This window comes from Gouania willdenowi, chromosome 11 (genome assembly GCF_900634775.1).
Source record: "Gouania willdenowi chromosome 11, fGouWil2.1, whole genome shotgun sequence".
In the NCBI taxonomy this organism is placed as follows: Eukaryota; Metazoa; Chordata; class Actinopteri; order Blenniiformes; family Gobiesocidae; genus Gouania; species Gouania willdenowi.
The window spans coordinates 18,916,425-18,937,584 of NC_041054.1; the positions used below are offsets into that span (position 1 = coordinate 18,916,425).

Sequence of the window (21,160 nt, forward strand, 5' to 3'; positions counted from 1 at the left end):
CTCACAATCAGTTTCACTTTTAGTAGCTGTTACACCGCCTTGTATCACCTTCATGGGATGCTCTGATGTGTTTGTGACCCAATGCGATATAGCAGTGGACTATCGTCTGAAATAGACTATTCCTGTGGTCAGAAGTGGTGCGTTTGAAAAGAAAGCAGCGTAGCAGCACATGTGGGTTTACTTCCCCGCTGCGCTGGGCGAGCGGTTACAATCACTTCCATTTTTAATAGCCATTATACCGCCTTGTATTACCTTCATGGGATGATCTGACGTGTTTGTGACCTAATGCGACACAGCGGTCGGAAAAAACAATGGACTATCATTTTAAAAGGACTATTTCTGTGGTTAGAAAAGGTGAGGAGGAGAGGGAAGACTGTTAAAGATTTACTGCTGCTGCTGCTGCTGCTGTTGCTGCTGCTGCGGTGATAAACACATGCTGAAGCAGCGCCTGAAGTCGCGTGAGTTTACGCCCACTCATGCATATGCATGAAGGCCCAAAACACAGCCTGTTTTTTGGAGCGCTCTGAAAGTGCCTCTTCAGAGGGCTAAAACTCCAGAAAAAAGGCAAGTTTGGGAAAAAAAACCTCATACCACGTTGGTGGGATTCTTAGAACAATTGGAGATGGGTGAAAACTTTTAAAACATTTTAATGACAATTAAGGCCTTATTTTTAAATTCATGAATTTAAAGCTAGGGTAGGCGATTTTCTCCAGATACACTTTTTAAGTTTTTGGTTGAAATTGTCTTTATGTCCTGACAGAAATTAAGATCTTATGTGCTCTGAAAAAGGAACGGAGAAAATCCATCAGCTATAAAACTGTAATAACTTAGACCAATGGAAATAAAGAACCGTTTTTTTTAACCAATCACGTCTCCTGGTCTCCCTGCTCGTTCTCGATCTCTCGCATGCAGAAGCTCACTACGTGACGTATATACGTCACTACATATATAATGGTAAAGTTTATTGTTTACTGACTGCTGAATGAGACATGAGACAACTAAGTTTCTACACAATACAAGCGATGAGCTGAGGTCTGCTTCTGGCGCAGTAGTGCTCATGCATGTGAGTGAGACAGAGCACAGAGGGGAGGGGCAAAAGTGTAAATTCAGAACCATCAGGGAGGCTACATTCAAAATCATGCTAGCTTTGGAAAATCGCCTACCCTACCTTTAAGCTCTTGTAAGACTTTTTAAGGATTGGCGGGAACCCTGTTATTATTGTAAATAAAAAATCAACTCTTGTGTACCTTCTCTGTTGCCTCGTAGTCCATCTTGAAGGCCCAGAGCTGCAGCCTGGCTGAGAGCTCACTGATGGAGGACAGCGTGAGGAGGAACTGCTCTGCAGAGCCCAGTGGGACGTCAGGGTTAGCCAGCTGAGCCTCCTGGATCCTCTGCTTCTCCTCCTCGGTTGGGATCATCGTCAGGATTTTCTAATAATGGAAGAATGACCGTGCAGGGAGGAGGGAGAGGTAATGCTAACTGTGTGTTTTAACATTGTGTTTAAATCGCTCACCTCGATGCCCTCCTTGTTAAGCGCGTACTCGTCAAAGTTGAGGATGGCGGTCTTGATGGTGCGAGGTGGAGGCAGGACTGTGAGGCCGATGTTGATGGCGTTACTTCTCTTAGAGTCCAGAACAATGATCTCCTGACGCTTGCCGTCCGCCGCTGTTTTCTAGGAAACCAAAACAGAGCGTGTGTGAGCGCTTAAGCAGCTCCAACTTTGGTTCTTCGCTCCCTGTGGTCGTAAAGATTAGAGGCATCATCACTCGGGTTACATTGGCTGCAGCTGTGACAACTATACGGCTTAGAGAAGCAGGAAATACCATTACAGGTCGGATAGACCTGATGATGAAGCCAGAATAAACTGTTTCAGGGAGGAAGTCTTACTATGTCACCACTACAGAGTGGCAGCCTCACTTGAACTGAGCAACTTAAATGGATTTTAGAGACATGCTACAATTTATTTTAAACCTGGTGAAAAAAACCAAAGGAAACTAATAATTATTTTGCGTAATTAACGTTAAAGTTATTTTAAAAAGTTTTATTTAAAACAGATGTCTAACTTCTATAACAGCAGAGGATACAACACTGTGATTGTCTAATATGAGGGCCACATTGTCAACATTCATGTGAGCATTTAGAGGGATGATCAATCAGCATTAATAAAAAGAATAAACAAAGGGTTTCTGTAAGTTTGTGGAGTGATTTTCTATAGTTTTTGGCTATTTTGTGGTGTTTTTGGCACATTTGTTTATTGGAGTAATTTTGTGAATTTTTGTTTTCCTCTTGTGTATTATTCTGTCATTTTGTGTGTTTTTGGAGTCATTTTTATATATTTTTGCTGTCCTTGTGTATTCTGCCGATCTTTGTGCGTTTTTGGAGCCATTTTGTGTATATTTGTTGTCCTTTTGAGTATTTTTCTGTCATTTTGTGTGATTTTGAAATCATTTTGTGTATTTACTTTGGCTGCATGCTGTTGTTGATAGCCAGAGGTGAAAGTAATGGATTACAAGTACTCACATTACTATAATTGAGTTGCTTTTATGGGTACCTGTACTTTTTTTAGTATATTTCTAAAACAGTAGTTTTACTTGTACTTAAAGCTGCGGTATGCAGAATCCTCCCTCCGCTCTGTTTTGAAACCTAAACTAAAACTCAACTTCCCATACCGTGTCTTTTGTGAACGCTCTTAGCAACTTTTTCTCAATATAGACTAGTGACAAATGCATGGAATTTATCTTGGGTTACTGGAGATTTTGTTGGTGTTTTAGAGACTAACATGAATGCACCAATGACTGTGTAGTTACTGCTCTGAGCAGCGGCTGATGCCGCCGGCTCGTCCCCGCCATAAGCACACACAGAGGGGGCTGTGATCCCAGCTGCCAGCCACTCTGAGCGGACTGATAACCATCACTCCACATCCAGACTATAACTGTGTCTTTAAACGGTTGCTTCTCCACCTCAGTCTGCCTTTTTCCTCTTGATTTGCTGTGAAACTGTTGTGACCCACGCTGTGATGGAGACTTTTGCTGGAACGTCCGTCATTTGACTTTTACTACCGAGGGTACCTGAACACGTCTGACTTCAGATGAGCAGCCAATAGCGACGTCAAAAACAGCCCACATGTTTGTAGAAAGCTCTTTGATTGGCTGACATCCAGATTCTAGGAGCGTCACGCTCCTGGATTTATAAAGTTCTTTTCACAAAGCCAGGAGAAGGAGATGAGAATCACTGTCCACTCAGAACACTTTGATTACAATGTGCTCAAAGATGATTATGGATTTTCTAACCAATTAAAACCAAAAAAAAAACTTACAGACCCCAGCTTTAAATATGCTTTTAAAGAAGTCAAGTGATTTCCTACATTTCTACACCTAAACATTACTGACTAAATTCTTAATTTTTGTTTTAAAATGATCAACGGACATTGTGTGTACATTTTGACAAAACTTTCATTTTATAAATAAATTAAGTCCCAATTGTGCAAGATTTCATCTCTTCTTTTTTAAGTATATACATGAGATGTTTACTGTATGCAAGGAAACCGTGGCAAGATTTATTACCAAAAAATGGGGGTGAAAGTAACTAGTAACTTTTACTTTGAGTACTATTTAATTGAGCTTCTTTTTAATTGTACTAGAGTATTTTATGTATGACTTACTTGTATTTGAACTTGTACTTGAGTACAATTTCAATCCAGTAATAGTACTTCTACTTGAGTAGGATATAGCAGTACTCTTTACACCTCTGTTGAAAGCTAATATAAATCCAAAACAAGGTCAGTAAACAATCAAGAAGAGGCAACATCTGATCGTTGATTATTCCATTACCTGGGCGGTCCTCGAAATCTTGCTTTACCTGACAAACATAGAGCTGTGCTTGATCTTTTCCCATCCCTTACAGACCACCATCACACTGTAGCTGGGGAGTTTTCAAGCTGATCCTAGGTGAGCTGCTACCTGGCTTTGAAAATTGTGACCATAAAGCACCAGCTTAGGAGCTCAAAGGGTGAGAGGTCTGGCTTTAGTTCCCCCAATCTTTGCAGGCTGTACTTATCCTATTCAGAGGCTTTGGGGGGAATCATGAAGCCTTTAAAACTCTCGCTGTGTGATCAAGATCAAAAACACACGTGGTCCTACTCAGTCATTAGAGCTAATGCAGATAACTGATGCAGATAGTTGACAGTTAGTCAAAGGAGATCATGATAAAGCTAAGTTTGTGTCATATTTCAGGGTATCACAGAGATGCCGTTGAGTGGAAACTGTGCCAACTTTGATCTTCAAAGGCGTTTTTTTTAAAAGGTTTTTGAAGCCACATTTACACTAACCATATTTGGTCGTGTCTGTTGTTCAGCTGCTTACCTTTGTCACTGGTATTTCTTTGGACTTGGTTTCAAACAGGTGCTCCAGTTTGGCTGTGTCTAGCTTGACCGGCTCCAGTTTGGTCCAGAATGAGTCTCCACTCAGCTTGTAGTCCCTGAACTGGGAGTCGGATGGACGCACCTGTTCAGGAAAGAATAGATTATTGCTTTTCAAATTAAAACATCACACACAGTCCCAAGCAACTGTATTCTATTCTTACACTTCCTCTAATATAACTATTAAAAACAATACAGTATAAAACTAGAATTAAATAGTTAATGAAATAATAAAAATAACAATTATATTTTTGTACATTTCTTATTCATTACTTTTTCAAATTAAAACACCACACACAATCTCAAGCAACTGTGTTCTATATTAATAGTTAATTAACTAATGATGAAAATAAAAATAATGTTTTTGTAATGTTTTTATTTTATTTTTTTCAAATTAAAATACCACATACAATCTCAAGCAACTGTATTCTATATTTTTACGTCCTCAAATATAAATCTAGTTAAAAAAAATACAGTATAAAAATGTAATAATGAATCTGACAGATTATCAACGTCCTGTGGGGTTCCTCAGGGCTCTGTTCTAAGACCTTCTGTTTAGCCTTTATATGTTTCCTTTAGGATAAATTTTACAGAACCGTAAGGTTGATTATTAGAGCTACGCAGATGACAAACAACTATATCTATCACTGAACCCAGATGACTATGGTCCCATTGGTCCCATTGTGACTGCTTAGAAAAAATAAACTGCTGGATGAGTGAAAACTTCCTTCAACTAAATCATGATAAGATGGAGGTGATTGTCTTTGGTAACAAGGAAAAGAGGACTGCTGTCAGCAAGTATCTTGAGTCTCAATCTTTAAAAGCCAAAGACCAAGTCAAAAACCTTGGTGTTCTGATTGATTCAGATCTGACATTCAGCAATCAGATCAAATCTATGGCAAAAACAGCTTCTACCACCTAAAGAACATCTCCAGAGTGAAAGGTTTAATGACTCAGAAAGATCAGGAGAAACTGGTTCCATGCTTTTATCTCCAGCAGACTGGACTAATATAATGGTCTTCATCAAACAGCTACAGCTGGTTCAGAACGCTGCAGCTCGGGTCTTAACCAGAACAAAATAAGAAATAAATATTTTTACTGATGATTTTAAATGTTTCTACTGCTGATTTTAATGTTCTTATTGATTATTAGGCTGTTAAATGTTTTCTGTTGCACTTTTTGATCATGTAAAGAACATTGAGTTGCCTTGTGTGTGAAAGGCACTATACAAATAAATTTGCATTGCCTAAAAAATAATACAAATAAAAAATACATTGTATTTTTGCATTTTTTCATTATTATTATTTTTCAATATAAAACACTACTTTCACTTCCTCAAATATAAATGCAGTTTAAAAAAAAATCAGTATAAAATCTTCACAATTAAATATTTAAATCATTTTTCAAATGAAAACACCACACATAATCTCAAGCAACTGTATTCTTTACTTTCACTTCTTCAAATAAAAATCTAGTTGAAAAAAAACAAAAAAAAAAAAACACTATAAAAACATTTTAGCTGGCGAATCACGTCACTATAGTGCTACTCGTAACACTATATCACAAACATGATCAAAAAGTAATTTAAAAAAAGTTAGTGATATCAAAATGAAGTCACGACACAAAAAAAAGTTGGGAACCACTGGACTAAGTACCGGTAGTCTCACCTCACTCCAGAAGAGCCTGATGGTCTTCTTCTTCTTGTTGAACATTGGTGGCTCTGGAGGTGGAGGTACTGGCATCGAAGCGCTAAAGGACGGTGGAGGAGGAGGCCTGGAGATGCCTATCATTGGAGGGGGTGGGGGACAGCTACCAAACATAGGCGGTGGTGGAGGTAAGTGTGGGAAGCAGGTCAAAGGAGGCGGAGGAGGAGGGAGGTCACCACACCCTCCCATCAACACTGCATCCAGAATGTCCTTGTCGTCCTCCTCGGTCAGATCAGTAAAGTTTATGTCCCTGATGCGCAGCTCTCGAGGGCTGGCCAGCAGCTGGTCCCAGATGGTGTCTGATTCCTTCTTAGGTGGAGGAGGGGGAGGGGGTGGAGGGGGCTCGGTGGCTGGGCCGTCCATGTGAGGGTGGGCTAAGTTCAGGTCTTTGATCAGGTCCCCAAATCTTTCCGCTAATGGACGGATTCCCTTGCGAACGTCAGATTGGCCGTCTTTGTTGTCGTCGTCGTCCTGCTCTACCTCCGGCTGTGCCTTGGCATCCTGCTGGTTCACTCCGTCCTCTCCCACTTCTTTCTCTTTTTCTACTTCTTCTTCCTCTTCGTCCTCATCGCTGGGCTTTTTGTTCTGGGAGTACAACATGTCCAGCATGAAGAGCTTGCTGTCTAGAAGTTTGCTGCACTTCTCATTTACCTCTGCCTCATTAATGCCTGGAAAAAAACAATTGTGGTCAGTGCAAGTAAAGGGGGCAATAAATGAATAAAGGGGCATTATTATGAAAAAATCACTTTACAATGATTTTGCTGATATAAATCCCTTTAGCCTCATTCAGAGGGCCAAAGTTGAAAAAGTTATGTTTCCTCCCTCCTTTGTTATTGCACATTTAGTAAAAAGTCAGCTCCGTATAGGCAAGTTGAATTGTTCTCACTTTGTGACGTCACAATGCGGAAACTCCTCCTCCTGACACTCCTAATACCCTATAAAAATGTGAGCTCCTCCTTCTCAAACTACCTCACAGGTAAAACAAACACTGCATTTTAATAAAGAATATACATTATACTTTATTGTAATATATGTAAAGCTACATACACAAAATGTGTTCTCTGCATTTAACCCCTCCCCGAGAAGCAGTGGGCAGCAACGGTCTAGCGCCCAGGGAGGAGTTAGGGTTAATATAAGGGACTGATCAACATCCTACAGTGATAGACCAGGGAGCCTTTGATTACAAACCTGCTCCCTTAACCACTAGTAATATATTTACATTCAGTATATAGATTATCTAGTATATAGATAATCCGAAACGCAGTGTGAGCGCTCACAATCAGTTCCATTTTTAGTAGCTGTTATATTGCCTCGTATCAATTGTAACATGATCTGACATGTTTTTGACCCAATGCAATGCGGTGATTGGATAAAACAGTGGACTATCGTTTTAACAATCATCTTAAATGGACTATTCCTGAGGTCAGAATAGGTGAGGATGAGAAAAAAGCGATGTAGCAGCTCTGGTGAGTGTTTAAACACACCGTGGAGCAGCATTTTGTCGGACTCGCGATCACAATAGCTCCTTAAATAGCCATGTGTTTTACTGTAATGTGCAGGGTTTTTTTTTTGGCTGAAAAGAATAACGAGTGTGTGAATAGCAAAAGACAATCACTGTGGTGATCAGCTGTGGTATGGACTCTGCGTCTACAGACACACCCACTCATGCATATGCATAAAGGCCCCAAAACAGGCTGTTTTTAGAAGAAGAAAAATAAACCTTCAATACTATGTTGTTGGGGTCCTTAGAACAAAAATAGCATAATACTGGACCTTTAAAACACTGGGAAAAAAAACTTTTATGATCGATTATTTCTGCAAACAAATTCCCCTTGCTCTGAACAGATATAGATCTATTTTATCTTGTTTACATTTCAGAATTATAACCTGGCAAACGGTAGGTAGCAAGGGCATTTACAGCATATTTTTCTACCATACATTTACTTTCACTGACCAAATATTACAGTTGAGCAGCTGTTCCCCATGTAATATACAGAATAATTTATTTTTAAAACCACATTTTCATTTAGTTTTAAAAATTCTATTTGATTCAGGGATGAGACAATGAATAAATGCACAAAAGAATGGATGAATGACTACATTAACAAAATAAATATATGTGTGACCAAGCCTATGGTTTGTTTCAAAAGCCCATGAAAATATAAAACAAAACAAACAGAAGCCAGAGAAGAAAGGTTCTAGAGCTGCTGATTAGTGTGTGTGTCTACGGCTACCCCTCAATTTTATTCTTGTTTTTAATGCATAGCAATATTAGTAGATAAATAATAATATCAATAATACATTTTATTTGTATTGCATTTTACATTTAAACAATCTCAAAGTGATAAAATATAATTAGATTTATTACTCTTTTTTTTCTTACCACTTAAACCAATGACCAATTAGCAATGCAATAAGCAAAACAATGGATTATAACTATTTTCCAACACAGATACAGAGGCTTCTATGTCTGTGTTATGATCGCAAACTGGGAAATGACACCAGTGACACGTTTATTTCTCCCTCAGCACAAATTCCAACCACATCCTAATAGTTTGTACATTTTTGTGCTATTCTGTGTATTTGGGTAGTGTTGAGTGTCATTTTTGTATATTTTCTATATTATAGAAGCCCCCCCCCCCCCACCACCAGCTGCCATTTGCCCATGTCTGCTTTACAGGATGAGCACTGCAGGTAAAGAAGATGAATGAGTGAATGTAAGCTACCCACCATCCTCAGCGCTCCCCCTCTCCTCCCTCTCCAGAGTGCTACTGGCTGAGGAGATGCTGGAGGCCGAGCAGTTGTCCTTCTCGTTCACTTCTTCATTCTGTCGCTCCTTGTCGCTCAGTATGCCGCTGTCATCCTCCGCCTCCTCTCTGTCCTTCTCAGGCTCCTGCTCGCGTTCCTCAACCTCTTCTTCCTTTTCTTCTGCTGCCACCGCTTCCTGAACTTCCTCTGCCTCCTCTTCTTTTTCTTCTTCTTTTTCTTCCTCTTCACCTGTGACTTCCGGCTCTTTTTCCTCTGTCTCTACACTGGCACTGGAGTCGTCTGCATCTCCTGTAACAACAAAGTCAGTGTTACATTTTGTTTCTCATGCAGTCATTTCATGGTCCACAGCAGAGATGTAAAGAGTTCTGATGTATCTTACTCAAGTAGAAGTACTGTTACTTGATTGAAATTGTACTCATCTACAAGTAAGTCATACATAAAATACTGAAGTACAAGCAAAAAGTAGCTCAATTAAATTGTACTTAAAGTAAAAGTTATTACTTTTACCCCCCCATGTTTATTTTTGATAATACATCTTGCAACGGTTCCCTTGCATACAGTAAACATCTCATGTATAAACTTAAAAAGGAAGAGAACAAATCTTGCACAATTCGAATAAAAGGTATGTCAAAATGTGCAATTGTTTTAAAAATAAAACAAGACCAATGAATTAAATTCGAAATTAAAAAAAAAAAAGTCTCGGGCTGTAAGTATAGCTACATTTATGAACTCTAAAAATGAGAAAACGTTTTGGTGAGGTGCATTGTTGTCTGGTCATTTCATTTTTTGTAGTTTTACAATGTCCATTGACCATTTTAAAGCAAAAAATTATAATTTACTCTTTTAAAACCTACTTCAGTACAAGTAAAATTACTAATTTAGAAATATACTCAAAAAAGTATCCATAAAAGCAACTCAATTACAGTAATGAGTACTTCTGTTACTTTCACCACTAGTTCACAGTACTTTTATGTTTAAACAAGTTACTTTTCCATATTTGATTTCAAGGCGTCCTTGTTCATGCCGCACATGGCAGAGCCTTTGATAAGCGCTCAGAAAAACAAAAACACACACACATGCACGCTCTAATGTAATCAATATGGAGCGTGCACAGAGTCAGGATGGTATACGAGCAGGAAATGAAGAATTAGATTCCTGTTGATGTCAAAAACACACTCGGATACCTGGTGCACAGAGCACTACAGTACAGTCCCTGCAGTGATGCAGGTAGGGTTAGAATAACATGACACGATGGGGCCTCCTACACTCCCATGTTTGAGCACAAGTCGCTCCACTCGGGGCTTTACATGCTACCCAAACAAGGCTGTTTTCTTGCACTACATGTTTGGGCATCAAACTTTCAAAAAGGTCTTTCAAACACACATTTGGCCCTTTCACCCACATCCTCCCTGTGTGACTTCCTTTCGTTATTCTTAGCATCCTAAAGTTATCCCCTTACTGTCCACCCACGACAGTATGTCTACCTAATCTGAACCTAAACTTTATTGTTGGATTATGACTCAAAAAGAATTACTGAAGATGACCCTGAAAGGTCTTTAATATTATAAAGTCAAACCTGATAATTCATCATAATCAAAACACAAACAGTTAGTTACAATAGAACATAAAGTACCCAGTTTGTACTAAAACATGAAGAAACTAATGATCATTGTTTTGTTTTTTTTGTCACATACAAACATGGCTAAAGTCCCAAAAATACTGAAAACCCCTCAGAAAAAATGTGTAAACATTTTATTTTCAAAATGTTTCCCTGTTAAAAGTAAAACGATCGTCAAATAAAAGAAAACATGAGGTAACCCGAGATATCTTATTAGCATTAACATTAGCATTAGCATTAGCATATCTAGCAACTGTAGTTGTTTTTAAGCCACAAAAACTTAAGTTTGTGGTCGGTTTTCCCTCCATGTGATGTGAACTGCAATTTTTTTAAGTAAATATACATTGCAGAATTTAGCAAGAAAGCTAAGCTACTGTAGCTAGCTAGCTTTACAGCCGATTAGCATAGGTCTAGGTAGTAGCGTCACCTCCTACAGAAGCACTATAATATCTAGTTCACATCTTACATTTTCAAATTAACTTTAGCTTCACTTCTAATACTTTTAAAGCTGCTACCCTCAATATTTTTAATTAGATAAAATCATAGTTTATGCCTCATAGATCAATGAATCGAACATCATTTTAAAGTTTGTTGTCATTTTCACCATAAACACTGTTTGTTGACATATTCACACATTGCATTCTGGGATGTGGTGTGCTTAGAAGGTTTTTTACTTCATTGTAATTTCACAGGAAATATCGGGAACAAACCAGAACAAAAATGGCATCGAGTCAATCAATTTTTTTTTTATGAAGAAGAAAAACAAGCAATTACGGTAAGAATCTCGGATAAACACATCCATGCATTCGTTTATGGGACTTCACACCCCACAATGCAATGCGCGAAAATATCATTTAAAGGAGTGTTTATGGTGGACATAACACCAAACTTTCATGCGGCAATTTAAACTTTTTCCTTTCTTTTTAGAGTAAATGATGTTCGATTCATTGATCTATGAGGCATGCATACATGGACTATGATAAATAATAAAAAAATAAATAAAAAATTAAACTATGAAAATAATAAATCAATAAAAATGAATGGGGTAGCAGAGCAAAAATATAAAAATACCAAATTTAGAGCCAAGTGACTTCAGTTCCTCATCCTTTGCCACACTTTTCAATGCATGAGGGTAGTGAGAGCCTTGTTGAAAGCATGGGGTGAAAAAGTGGCTCTCTGAGAGGAGTGACAAAGTTGTCACACAAAAAGCTCGGTTTTGACCGAAAACGTTGCTTCAAATTCCATGTCATCTGACACGATGATGAGTCACTAAAATTATTACTTTTACGCAAATATTGACAAGTTTTATTGAATTTACAATACCGTAATTTTTGTTACCTGGCATGTTATTACATCCACACGGCTACATCTACCTTCTTCGACTACATCTGTGGTCTTATACTGTACCTGTCTCTGGTGGTGAGTGGTCGCGAGCAGGAGTCTCAGTTTCCAGATCAGCCTCTGTGTCGTCCTGGGAGGCAAAAGACGACGGCGTGCTGCTGCGTGATGATGAGGGCCAGGCCTCCACGGGGTCATAGGTCGGGTTGGGGTCAGGGCGAGTCCTTGACACCTTGACGCGGTCCCTCTCGAACTCCTCTGCCGCCAGACGCTCAACGGTCTTATACCTGAGAGGGAAACGGAGCAAAAACAGAGTCTGAGGCACCATATGACTGTTACGGATACTAGATTTAAAGGATGGTTGTTTTTCAATCGCTGGAATACTTATACAGGGCTCCTACAGCTTCATTCAAATTAAATTCAAGACTTTTTAAGACTTTTTATTGCCAACTTCACAGTAAACATGATTGGGGGCAAAAACGCTACATCAATTACATAGGGTTAGGGTACATTTATTCCAGTGCAGACGTGCAACTGGCAGCCCCCAAAGTAAACACAATAATACACAACATGGCAGTAAAATACACACACACACAAAAAAAGAAAAATAATCAAAATCACTCCAAAAACACACAAAATTACTACAAAAATAGCCAGAAATCTATTAAAAAACAAAAATACAAAAAAAAAAAAAAAAAAATTAAGGAAAACCATTAAGAAAAATCTTCATTGGACAGGCAATTTTTGTTGAATTTACATTTCCCCGTGTTGTTAAAATGATGTTATGGTAAATTATCATTATCATTATTTATTTTGAAACGTGAGACTAATTACAATCATAAAATCATACTCGTGTGTTAAAATGTAAGACTTTTGAAACGTTTACTTAAGACATTTTAATGACACTTAAGGCCTTGTTTTCAGATTCATGAGTTTAATGCCTTTTAAGACTTTTCAAGGATCCGCAGGAACCCAGTTATAGAGAACTGATCTTTAAAAGGATACTTACATTTAAAACCAGATATTACCTGCATCCTGTGACTTTTTACACATATTTCAATTTTTAGCACGCAGAGCTGCTTTATCTCCTCATATCCTCAGTGATCAAATCATTCAGGAACATTTTCAACCCAGTTCTGTAAGATTCCTTCCCAATTCTGTCTAACAAAATCCAAAGACTCCACAAAAAAACTTATACAAATGTTGTTCTTGGTTTAGCTGCTGAGAGATTAACATGCGTAAGAATTCAGAGTAAACCTGTTCAACGATGGGCCTCAATTAATCCGTCCTCTCTGGTCCATGTCTTGCTTCCTCGTGCTGCTTCTCCCTCTACACAACTTCTACATTTAACCTGCTGAACTAGAGCTGAGATTTAGGGCAACGAGTCAACCTCCCACCATCTCCCTCTCTCTCTCTCTCTCTCTCCTTTCTTTGTAGCGTAACTCTCTTTCCCACCAAACCATGAATGTGTGGAGCTTCTGTTATGAGTTCATTAGCATTGGGCCACTTCAGATGTCTGAAGAAACCAGATATCTCCATATACGAGTGTGTGTGTGTGTGCGCAGTGAGGTAGGCGGCCAGCTGTGTCCATGTGCTTGAAGCGCTCTTTAATGATGATGATACGAGATAATGAGCTTGTGTGTTTTTAATTAGAGCGCAGCCTCTGCTTTATCGTGTTGCAGAACCAGACCCTGTATTTAGCGTTGTAATGCTAACGTTAATGTTTATTTTTGTAACTGATCACTTCATAGGATATACAGGAGGGGGGGGGGGGACTCATTTTCAGTAATATTGCTATTCTAGATCAGGGTATCCCCTTTCTCTTTGTCCGACTACAACATTTTTCTCAGAATTCTATTAAAAAAACAACAACTATAGAGCATAATGATGGCATGAATGAGTGATAACACACATTTTAAAGAATCTCATTGTAAATAAGTGGAATGAAACAGTATTTAGTGCCTCTTGAATAGATTTATTTCTATAATCTTTATCATTTACAGTCCTTTCCCTCCTGATGTGGGACCAACACTGACCTTTGTATTTTAGGTTCATGTTCTAATTAGGATCATTTTTATCATAATTTTGTGTCATTTTGGGTATTTTGTTGTTGTTTGTCTGTTTTTTTTTTTATTGTTCAGTATATTTTTCTCTCATTTTGTGTGTTTTTGTTGTCGTTTTTGTGTGTTGTTTGTATTATTTAAATGATTCTCTCTCAGCGTGTGTGTTTTTGGTGTCGTTTGGTCGTTTCTCATGTTGTTTTGTAGGTTTCTCTGTTATTTTTGTGAATTTGGATCTTTGTGTGTTTTTCTCTCATTCCGTGGGTCTTTGTTGTTGTTTGTGTGTTGCTGGTAATAGTAAGTAATTATCTCTCTTAGTGTGTGTGTTTTTGGTGTCCTCGTATTTTGTTCTTGTCTGTTCTCTTTATTATTCAGTATATTTTCCTTCTTATTTTGTGTGTTTTTGTTGTCATTTTGTGAGTTGCTGATAATATTCAGTCTGATTATATTTTTTTCAAATAAAAATAAACATGACAAAACCCCATAATTTTTATGTTTTCATTTGTACTATTTTCACTTTCTGTCTCTTAAGTACCCCCCGTATTTCTGATTTAACGGACTATAAATTATGTCATCATTCAACATCTGATAAGGTTAACTAACTTTTACAACCGCTATGCATGCTTTGTTCTTGCAGCAACTAAAAAACATATGGCATTTATTATATTGGTTTTTTAACTAAAAATAAACATTACAAAAGCTTATAATTATTTGTTATTTTCCACTTTCTCTCTCTCAAGTACCCCCTGTAGTGCCATCGCGTACCCCCATTTGAGAAACACTGTTTTAGATTATGTGAATAAGTAAAAAAAAAACTAAATAAAAACTAAATGCTACATCTGCTGACGCACAAAACCTCTATAAAGGACCGCCTGAAGCGTTTTTTTCCTACGTTTTGCTCGCCTTGGTTTGAGAATCCATTTTTTTTCCCACATCGACTTATTGAACCACTATATTATCTTAAGCATTGCTTTAAATGAAAACAAGTGTGAGGTAAAGCTAACACAGCAGCATTTGGCACACGTTGCTAAACTGTCGACCAAAGTCAAAAAGAAAAAGGAGCTCTTCCTCTTTTGAAACATGCAATGCATTTGGCTCTTCCATAGCCGTCATCAGTCCTGGTGAACACATGGTAGAATGAAGCGTAATCCATCCTAAATATGACCTCACATAGACCGTCAAAGTGAAATCTCTTCTTTCCCGTGATTCCCACATGCACACAGACGGGAATTTATTAGCCTCATGAAAATTCATCCTGAGTTTGAGGAAGTCTTTGGTTTAAAAAAAAAAAAAAAAAAAAAAAAAATGTTTATGTTTGCATTGAGTGCGAAAAAAGCTTGACAAATTTAAGAATCTGGATTTCTCTCAGCCAAAACAATCAGGCCCTTGGCTGCAGCACAGCTTCTTATAGCAGTGAGGAAAAGCAGAGAAAACCAGCGCAGCTCCCCCTCCCCAGCTTTTAGCATCAAGGACCACCTTTTAAACCCAAAACAATTACGCTATTACTGACCCAAGCGACCCCCCCATAGGAGAACCGTAATCCCAGTGGGTTGAGCTGCTCAGTGTTGTTTTGATTTAGTGCACACACTTACCGCTCCTCCCGCGCAAGCCGGGCCTCTTCCATTTTATCCACATGGTCACGGCTGGAAACACACACACACAAATAGAACAGTGTAGAAGACAATATTCAACTGTATCCAACGATACTTTAGTTAGTTAAGTACATAGGTTCCCAAAGTGGGGTACGGGTACCAAATCTTCATGAGGGTACGTGAATAGAAATTAAAAACAGCTTGACAACATAGGGAACCCCAATATAAATAGAGCAGCAGTCAGGAGCCTCCATGCATTGCCACAAATGACACATTGGCTTCTGTAAGACTACCCTCTAGACCAGTGGTTGTCAACCTTGGGGTCAGGACCTTATTTGGGGTCACGAGAGACTGGGAGGGGGTTGCCAGATGCCTTCAAGAAACTAGGAATACTTTTAATAGAATTTGAGCCCATTTTTACTTATTTTTACCCTTTTTCTGCAATTCCACCAAACTCGCCATATTTTAACCTATTTTCATCACTTTTTAATGCATTTCTGCCACTTCTCCATCAAATCTCAAAGCCTTTTCTGCATATTTTTTTTAACTTTCAAGACATTTTCAGCACTTATAAACCCTTTCCACCACTTTTCCACCTGTCACATATGTTGACCCATTATTGTCACTTTTAACCTCTTTTCACCATATTTCATGCTGATTTATGCCAATTTAACCACACAAAGTATAATTGTGCTTTGAATGCGTTTCCATTGAAGGTTGAAAATTGAAATTCCTCCCCATGAAAGTGTAAAAACTTTTAGCGATATTTGAGTGTTTTTCCATTACCAGTTTTTATTGCGCTATTCATATTTTGCGCATTTCCACGGGTGATGGAAACCCAGCTAATGTTAGACTTTGAATGAATTTAAAGTTTTAGTGATAACGTGCTCACCTGTGCTTGTTTCTTTCTTCTCGTTCTATCTTCTGCAGCCTCTCCTCTCTCTCCACGCGACGTCGCTCTCGCTCAGCGGCCAGAGACTCCTGGTGTTGTCTGTAAGAGGAGGAAAGAAGACCTCCCAACGCAAGCCTGAATATGAAGAGGAAAGATTAGAAATCAATTCATTTATTGCTTTTTAGATTCACCTTTAAAGGGGACATATCATGGTTTAAAATCCTTCCTTTTTACATATAAATCATACAGTTGTGGTCTATATAAAGCGGAACTGCAATGCTTGGGTCTGAATTCCTCATTATTATAGCTCCACAGGCCCCTTTTCTACCCTTTTCTGATGTGCTTCTAAGAGCAACTCGTTTTGGTGCTGTCTCTTTAAATGCAAATGAGACACTCCATACCCCGCCCCCTCTTCAGGTGACACTCGGTTCAACTCCACCCTGCTCGGCCATTTTTGTAGTTTGATAGAAGAGATACGGCTATGTAGCGGCGCATAAACTTTTTATTCAGAGGTTATTTACAAAATGTCAACAACAAAAGACTTGTCCATCCAGCCTTACATGTTTGAGCCAGAGTCTGACCCGGCGAAGCGAGATGAAAATGAAGATGATGAACCTGCAGAACCCTAACAAGTGAGCTAACACAAGCACCAAGCTAACGCTAGCGCCAAGCTAACGTCACAAAATGCATTTTAATACAGTCTTTTCAAAGACAAAAACGGCAAAATGAAATGACTAATGAAAACTTTAGACTTAAATTAAATCACGTAGGCCATATCATCAAGGATCTAAAACGAGCACACAGCGCTAACATATGAAGTCTGAAGACGGTGCAACTGCTAATGCTAACAAAACAATGACAGGGACGTCTTATCATCACACTTTTTAGCGTTATTTACAGCTTACCGAAGTGCTCTGTTCGTCGTCTCCAAAGATAGAAGGAATTGACCCCTCAATCAGACAAAGTCTTTCGGCAAATCCCTCTTTATACTGGCGGAGGTTGCTGAAGCAGTCATCCTTGAAGTGCTTCGCGCACACAAAAATGACCTTACCCACAGATGTGGGTACATTTCCGTGAAAAATAAAACTTAACCAGGCACTTCGAAAAGGTTCTGATGCCGGGAGACGGTGTAATGAAGCGTGTGGGTTACTACATCCAACAACCCAACATTTTGATTTCTCCTCTCGTAACTTCGGCATCCTTGAGCTTGGACTACAAAATAAAAGCGAGAAATAAAAATGGAGGATTGCTCGAAGTGTTGGACCTGGAGTTGATGTACTAATTTGGCAGTTCCGCTGCAAATACTGTGATGTAATAGTAATAGAGAATAGAAAAATCGAAACAGATTGAAAAATATGAGCAAAACAGAATATAAAGATATCTACGGAGCACCTGAAGAGACTAATTTGATTTTTTCTGTACTTCTAAGCACTCTAAATATACAACAAAATGCATTTAAGGGCTAAAAAAGTGGATTTAGCATGATATGTCCCCTTTAAATAGTAGAGAAAGGACCTGAATTGTTTTTAGACTTTATTTATTCCATGTATATGATAATCCCTGTATATATAGCTTTGACTTGTTTTTTGACCTTAAAATTAAAGATTTAACTTTAAGAATTTTTTTTTTTCTAATTTATTTCACTTTAATTTTGTTACTACAGTTATTTTCCTTCAGACAATATTGCACAATATTTAGTTTCTTTCTAAAAAAAATTGTTTCTTTAAATAAATGGGACTTTTTTGTTTTTGTTTTACTGTATTAAAAATATGTTTTCTTATATCTTACTGTTTGAGTCCAACCGCTACCCTTTTTCCTTGAAATAATCTTTTTTTTTTAATGTAAATTTAATCATGTTGTGTTGGATTTAGTGCATTTAAAAAAAAGAAAAAGAAGCTAACACAGCTGTGACCATGATCCTTATAGCATGTAGGCCTGACCTGCGCTACCGTATGGAGAAAATAGAAAAATCTGAGTCACTTTGTAATCTGATATCTGAGATCAAGTTCACCTCACAAAAGCTTTACCAGGCAGAACAAACAGTCTACATTTAATACACGACAAATTTTGTCTCACACCCCTTAGCACAACTTTAAACAGAGAGGAAATGATTCACTATTATATTTGTACTACACAGCAACAATTTGAGTTGAAATTAATTCATTTACAACCCAGTTGTAACCTCCAAATACATAATTTTTCCTCTATTCTTAAAATCAAACAAAAAAAAAAAAGAACAATGGCAGATTTTCCTCCAATAAACTCTTGTACCATGTACAATAACTTCTTTTAAATTATTTTTCAATTGCATCTCTCGCTGCTAATTAAGAAGAGTTGCTAAACTGTATTTCAATGTTTTAAACAATGACAATAAAGATGTATTTTATTTAATTCCAGTCTCTGATTTGGTGAGATTTTGTGTCTTATAAAGTCGTTTTATGCTTTAGGACTTTAGGGTACAGACTGGTGCAGACCTACATGTGAAAATGTTCTTATCTACAAGTTCAAAGACAAGGAGGACAGTGATTCACTTGACACCATCTCGGTGTCACAATGAAGTAAGAAAAAAAAAAAAACCTTTTATATACCTGTCTCTGTGACTCCACATCCCACTAAGGATGTAACGATTCACTCAACTCCCGATACGATTCGATTCACGATACTGGGTTCACAATACGATTCTCTCACGATTTATTTTACAAAATGGGACTGTATATAAATGACTGAAAAATATTCCTTTATTTTTTTGGGGAAAATACTATACTATTTTTCATTGTCAAAAGAATCCCTTGATAAACTATTCAAAACAATGCAATTTAACTAAAAATAAATCTTGAATGAAATAAATAAAGGAATAATACAAATGAAGAAGAAGCTTATTCTTTAAATTCTGGTTCTATAGTAAACAATACAAAACTGCATAATAGTTTTTTTTCTTTTTAAAAGTGCAACTGAAAATGTATTTTGTGCCTTAACAATTGGACCTAAAAAAAAAACCAAAAAAAAAACCAGTCATTTTACTGTATTTAGGTCAGATATTTGTTTGAACCAGCAGAGGGCGCTGGTAACCCAGTGGTCGGTTGGCATGCAGATATTTTGCAGTGAAGAAGAGATGCTATGCTAGCAGACAGAGCTAATAGAGAAACGTGACTTATATTCACGTAATATTACAGATATTCTTTCGGTGCTAAAGGGGTAAGGAATCATTTATGAATATGTTTAAGAGTAGAAGATGGCCAGAAAGAAACTATTAGCGGATTTTGCCCACCGCCAACACTTCTGGTTAAAAAAAGTACTGCGATTCAATTTTCACAGCATCGATGTGAATCGTTATACCTATGAATCGATTTTTAACTGCCTTACAATTAATCGTTACATCCCTACATCACACAATGCAATACATATTTAATTCCCGCAAATGACCTTTGATTTATTGTTCAATTCTTATCTGATAAGCAGTATAGCATCGGTAGCAGCTTGATAATAATTTATAAGAATTGGTGTAAGAGCTGCTTTTGATCCAATAGTGAGTATTTCCAAACAATTACATGTTGGTGCAAAATAATCTATTTAAAGAATCTCAACCCCTTTGGTTAGTGAGTAATCACGGACTGTTGAAGACAAACCCTGAGGATAGAAGTCCTTTTGGGTGGGAGTCCTTCAATCGTCCGTGATTACTGGCTAACTTCAGCCACCAGAGCGTCAGCAGTGCACTATTTAAGGGGAGATAAAGGCCCCTTAGGAGAGCTCTTCTTCTCTGCTTCACGGTCTATTATGAAACTGCAGAGTTCGACCTGTTTTTCTCTGGTCACAACAGTTTTTGTTCTCTTTTGGTAAACAAAAGAGGGTTACATTGGCATATTTAACTTTTCATGATTATTTAGAGCAAACAAAAGCAGAACAAACTGTAATTTTGACCAAAAAAAAACTGCAAAATTATCTAAAAAGCAGGCTGAATACTTCACTCCAATAGAAAAGAAATCAATGTTTATCAATCATCAATCACGTGATTACAAGATCATGGAATGCAGGCTCCTAAACTGTAAAGTTGTCCCAGTTTTTAAAGGCAATTAAAAGAATATGGTGCATAATAATGTCTGTTGTTTGGCATAAATCTTTAGGTCTTTATCTTTTTAACAGGAGTCAACCACATCAAAGTACTAATCCGATGATGAAACGCTAACACCTAACCAGAACCATAGCTCCAACCCTAACCATGTACGTTAAAAAATCATATATTCTTATTTATTAATGCACAACATTAGGATTTGGTCATGACCCTGGTGCAGAAAACTCTCACCTGGAGCTAGTAGGTGTGTTTGGACTGCTGAGAGAGGAATACGACCCGAGGCCACCATTCCTGGAGGGAGGAAAAGAGGTAGAGAAAAGGTGACAGTGAGTGACTCCTTCCTGCAGAGTTAAACAACACCACATTAGTGAACGGCTCCAAGGAAAAGATTTGGCAAGACGCCTGTGTGACATCTTGTTGCATAACTAGAATGTTGTTGGTGCGACACAGGAGCGACCCCGATTAGAAACTGCCATGGTGTTTATTCTAATAAATCTAAAGGAGGGTGGGGGGGTTGGGGGGTGAGGGGGTCTGTCCTCACCTCCCTTTCGAACAGCATGCTGATCTTGGGAAGTCATTAAGCTACTTTACAGTTTTGCTCCGAAAAAAAAATACATCAAACATTTATTCATAACTGTGTTTTAAAAGTACTGTAAAACCACTTGTTTTCTATAGATAATCTCAAAGTTCTCTGCTCAT

The 21,160-nt window shown here is 37.9% G+C and overlaps 1 protein-coding gene across 3 annotated transcripts in view; it reads right to left on the reverse strand.

Moving 5' to 3' along the window:
- The window catches only part of fhod3a (formin homology 2 domain containing 3a), a 113,477-nt gene that overhangs the window by 17,433 nt on the left and 74,884 nt on the right, over positions 1–21,160 (reverse strand). For all 3 annotated transcript variants that reach the window (XM_028461955.1, XM_028461954.1, XM_028461953.1), the window contains 9 exons: positions 20,693–20,752; positions 16,393–16,527; positions 15,501–15,551; positions 11,918–12,135; positions 8,854–9,180; positions 6,085–6,791; positions 4,362–4,502; positions 1,514–1,672; positions 1,248–1,430 (listed from right to left, as the gene is read on the reverse strand). In XM_028461955.1, coding sequence (XP_028317756.1) covers positions 1,248–1,430; positions 1,514–1,672; positions 4,362–4,502; positions 6,085–6,791; positions 8,854–9,180; positions 11,918–12,135; positions 15,501–15,551; positions 16,393–16,527; positions 20,693–20,752 — 1,981 coding nt within the window. The remainder of the gene's footprint in view (positions 1–1,247; positions 1,431–1,513; positions 1,673–4,361; positions 4,503–6,084; positions 6,792–8,853; positions 9,181–11,917; positions 12,136–15,500; positions 15,552–16,392; positions 16,528–20,692; positions 20,753–21,160) is intronic.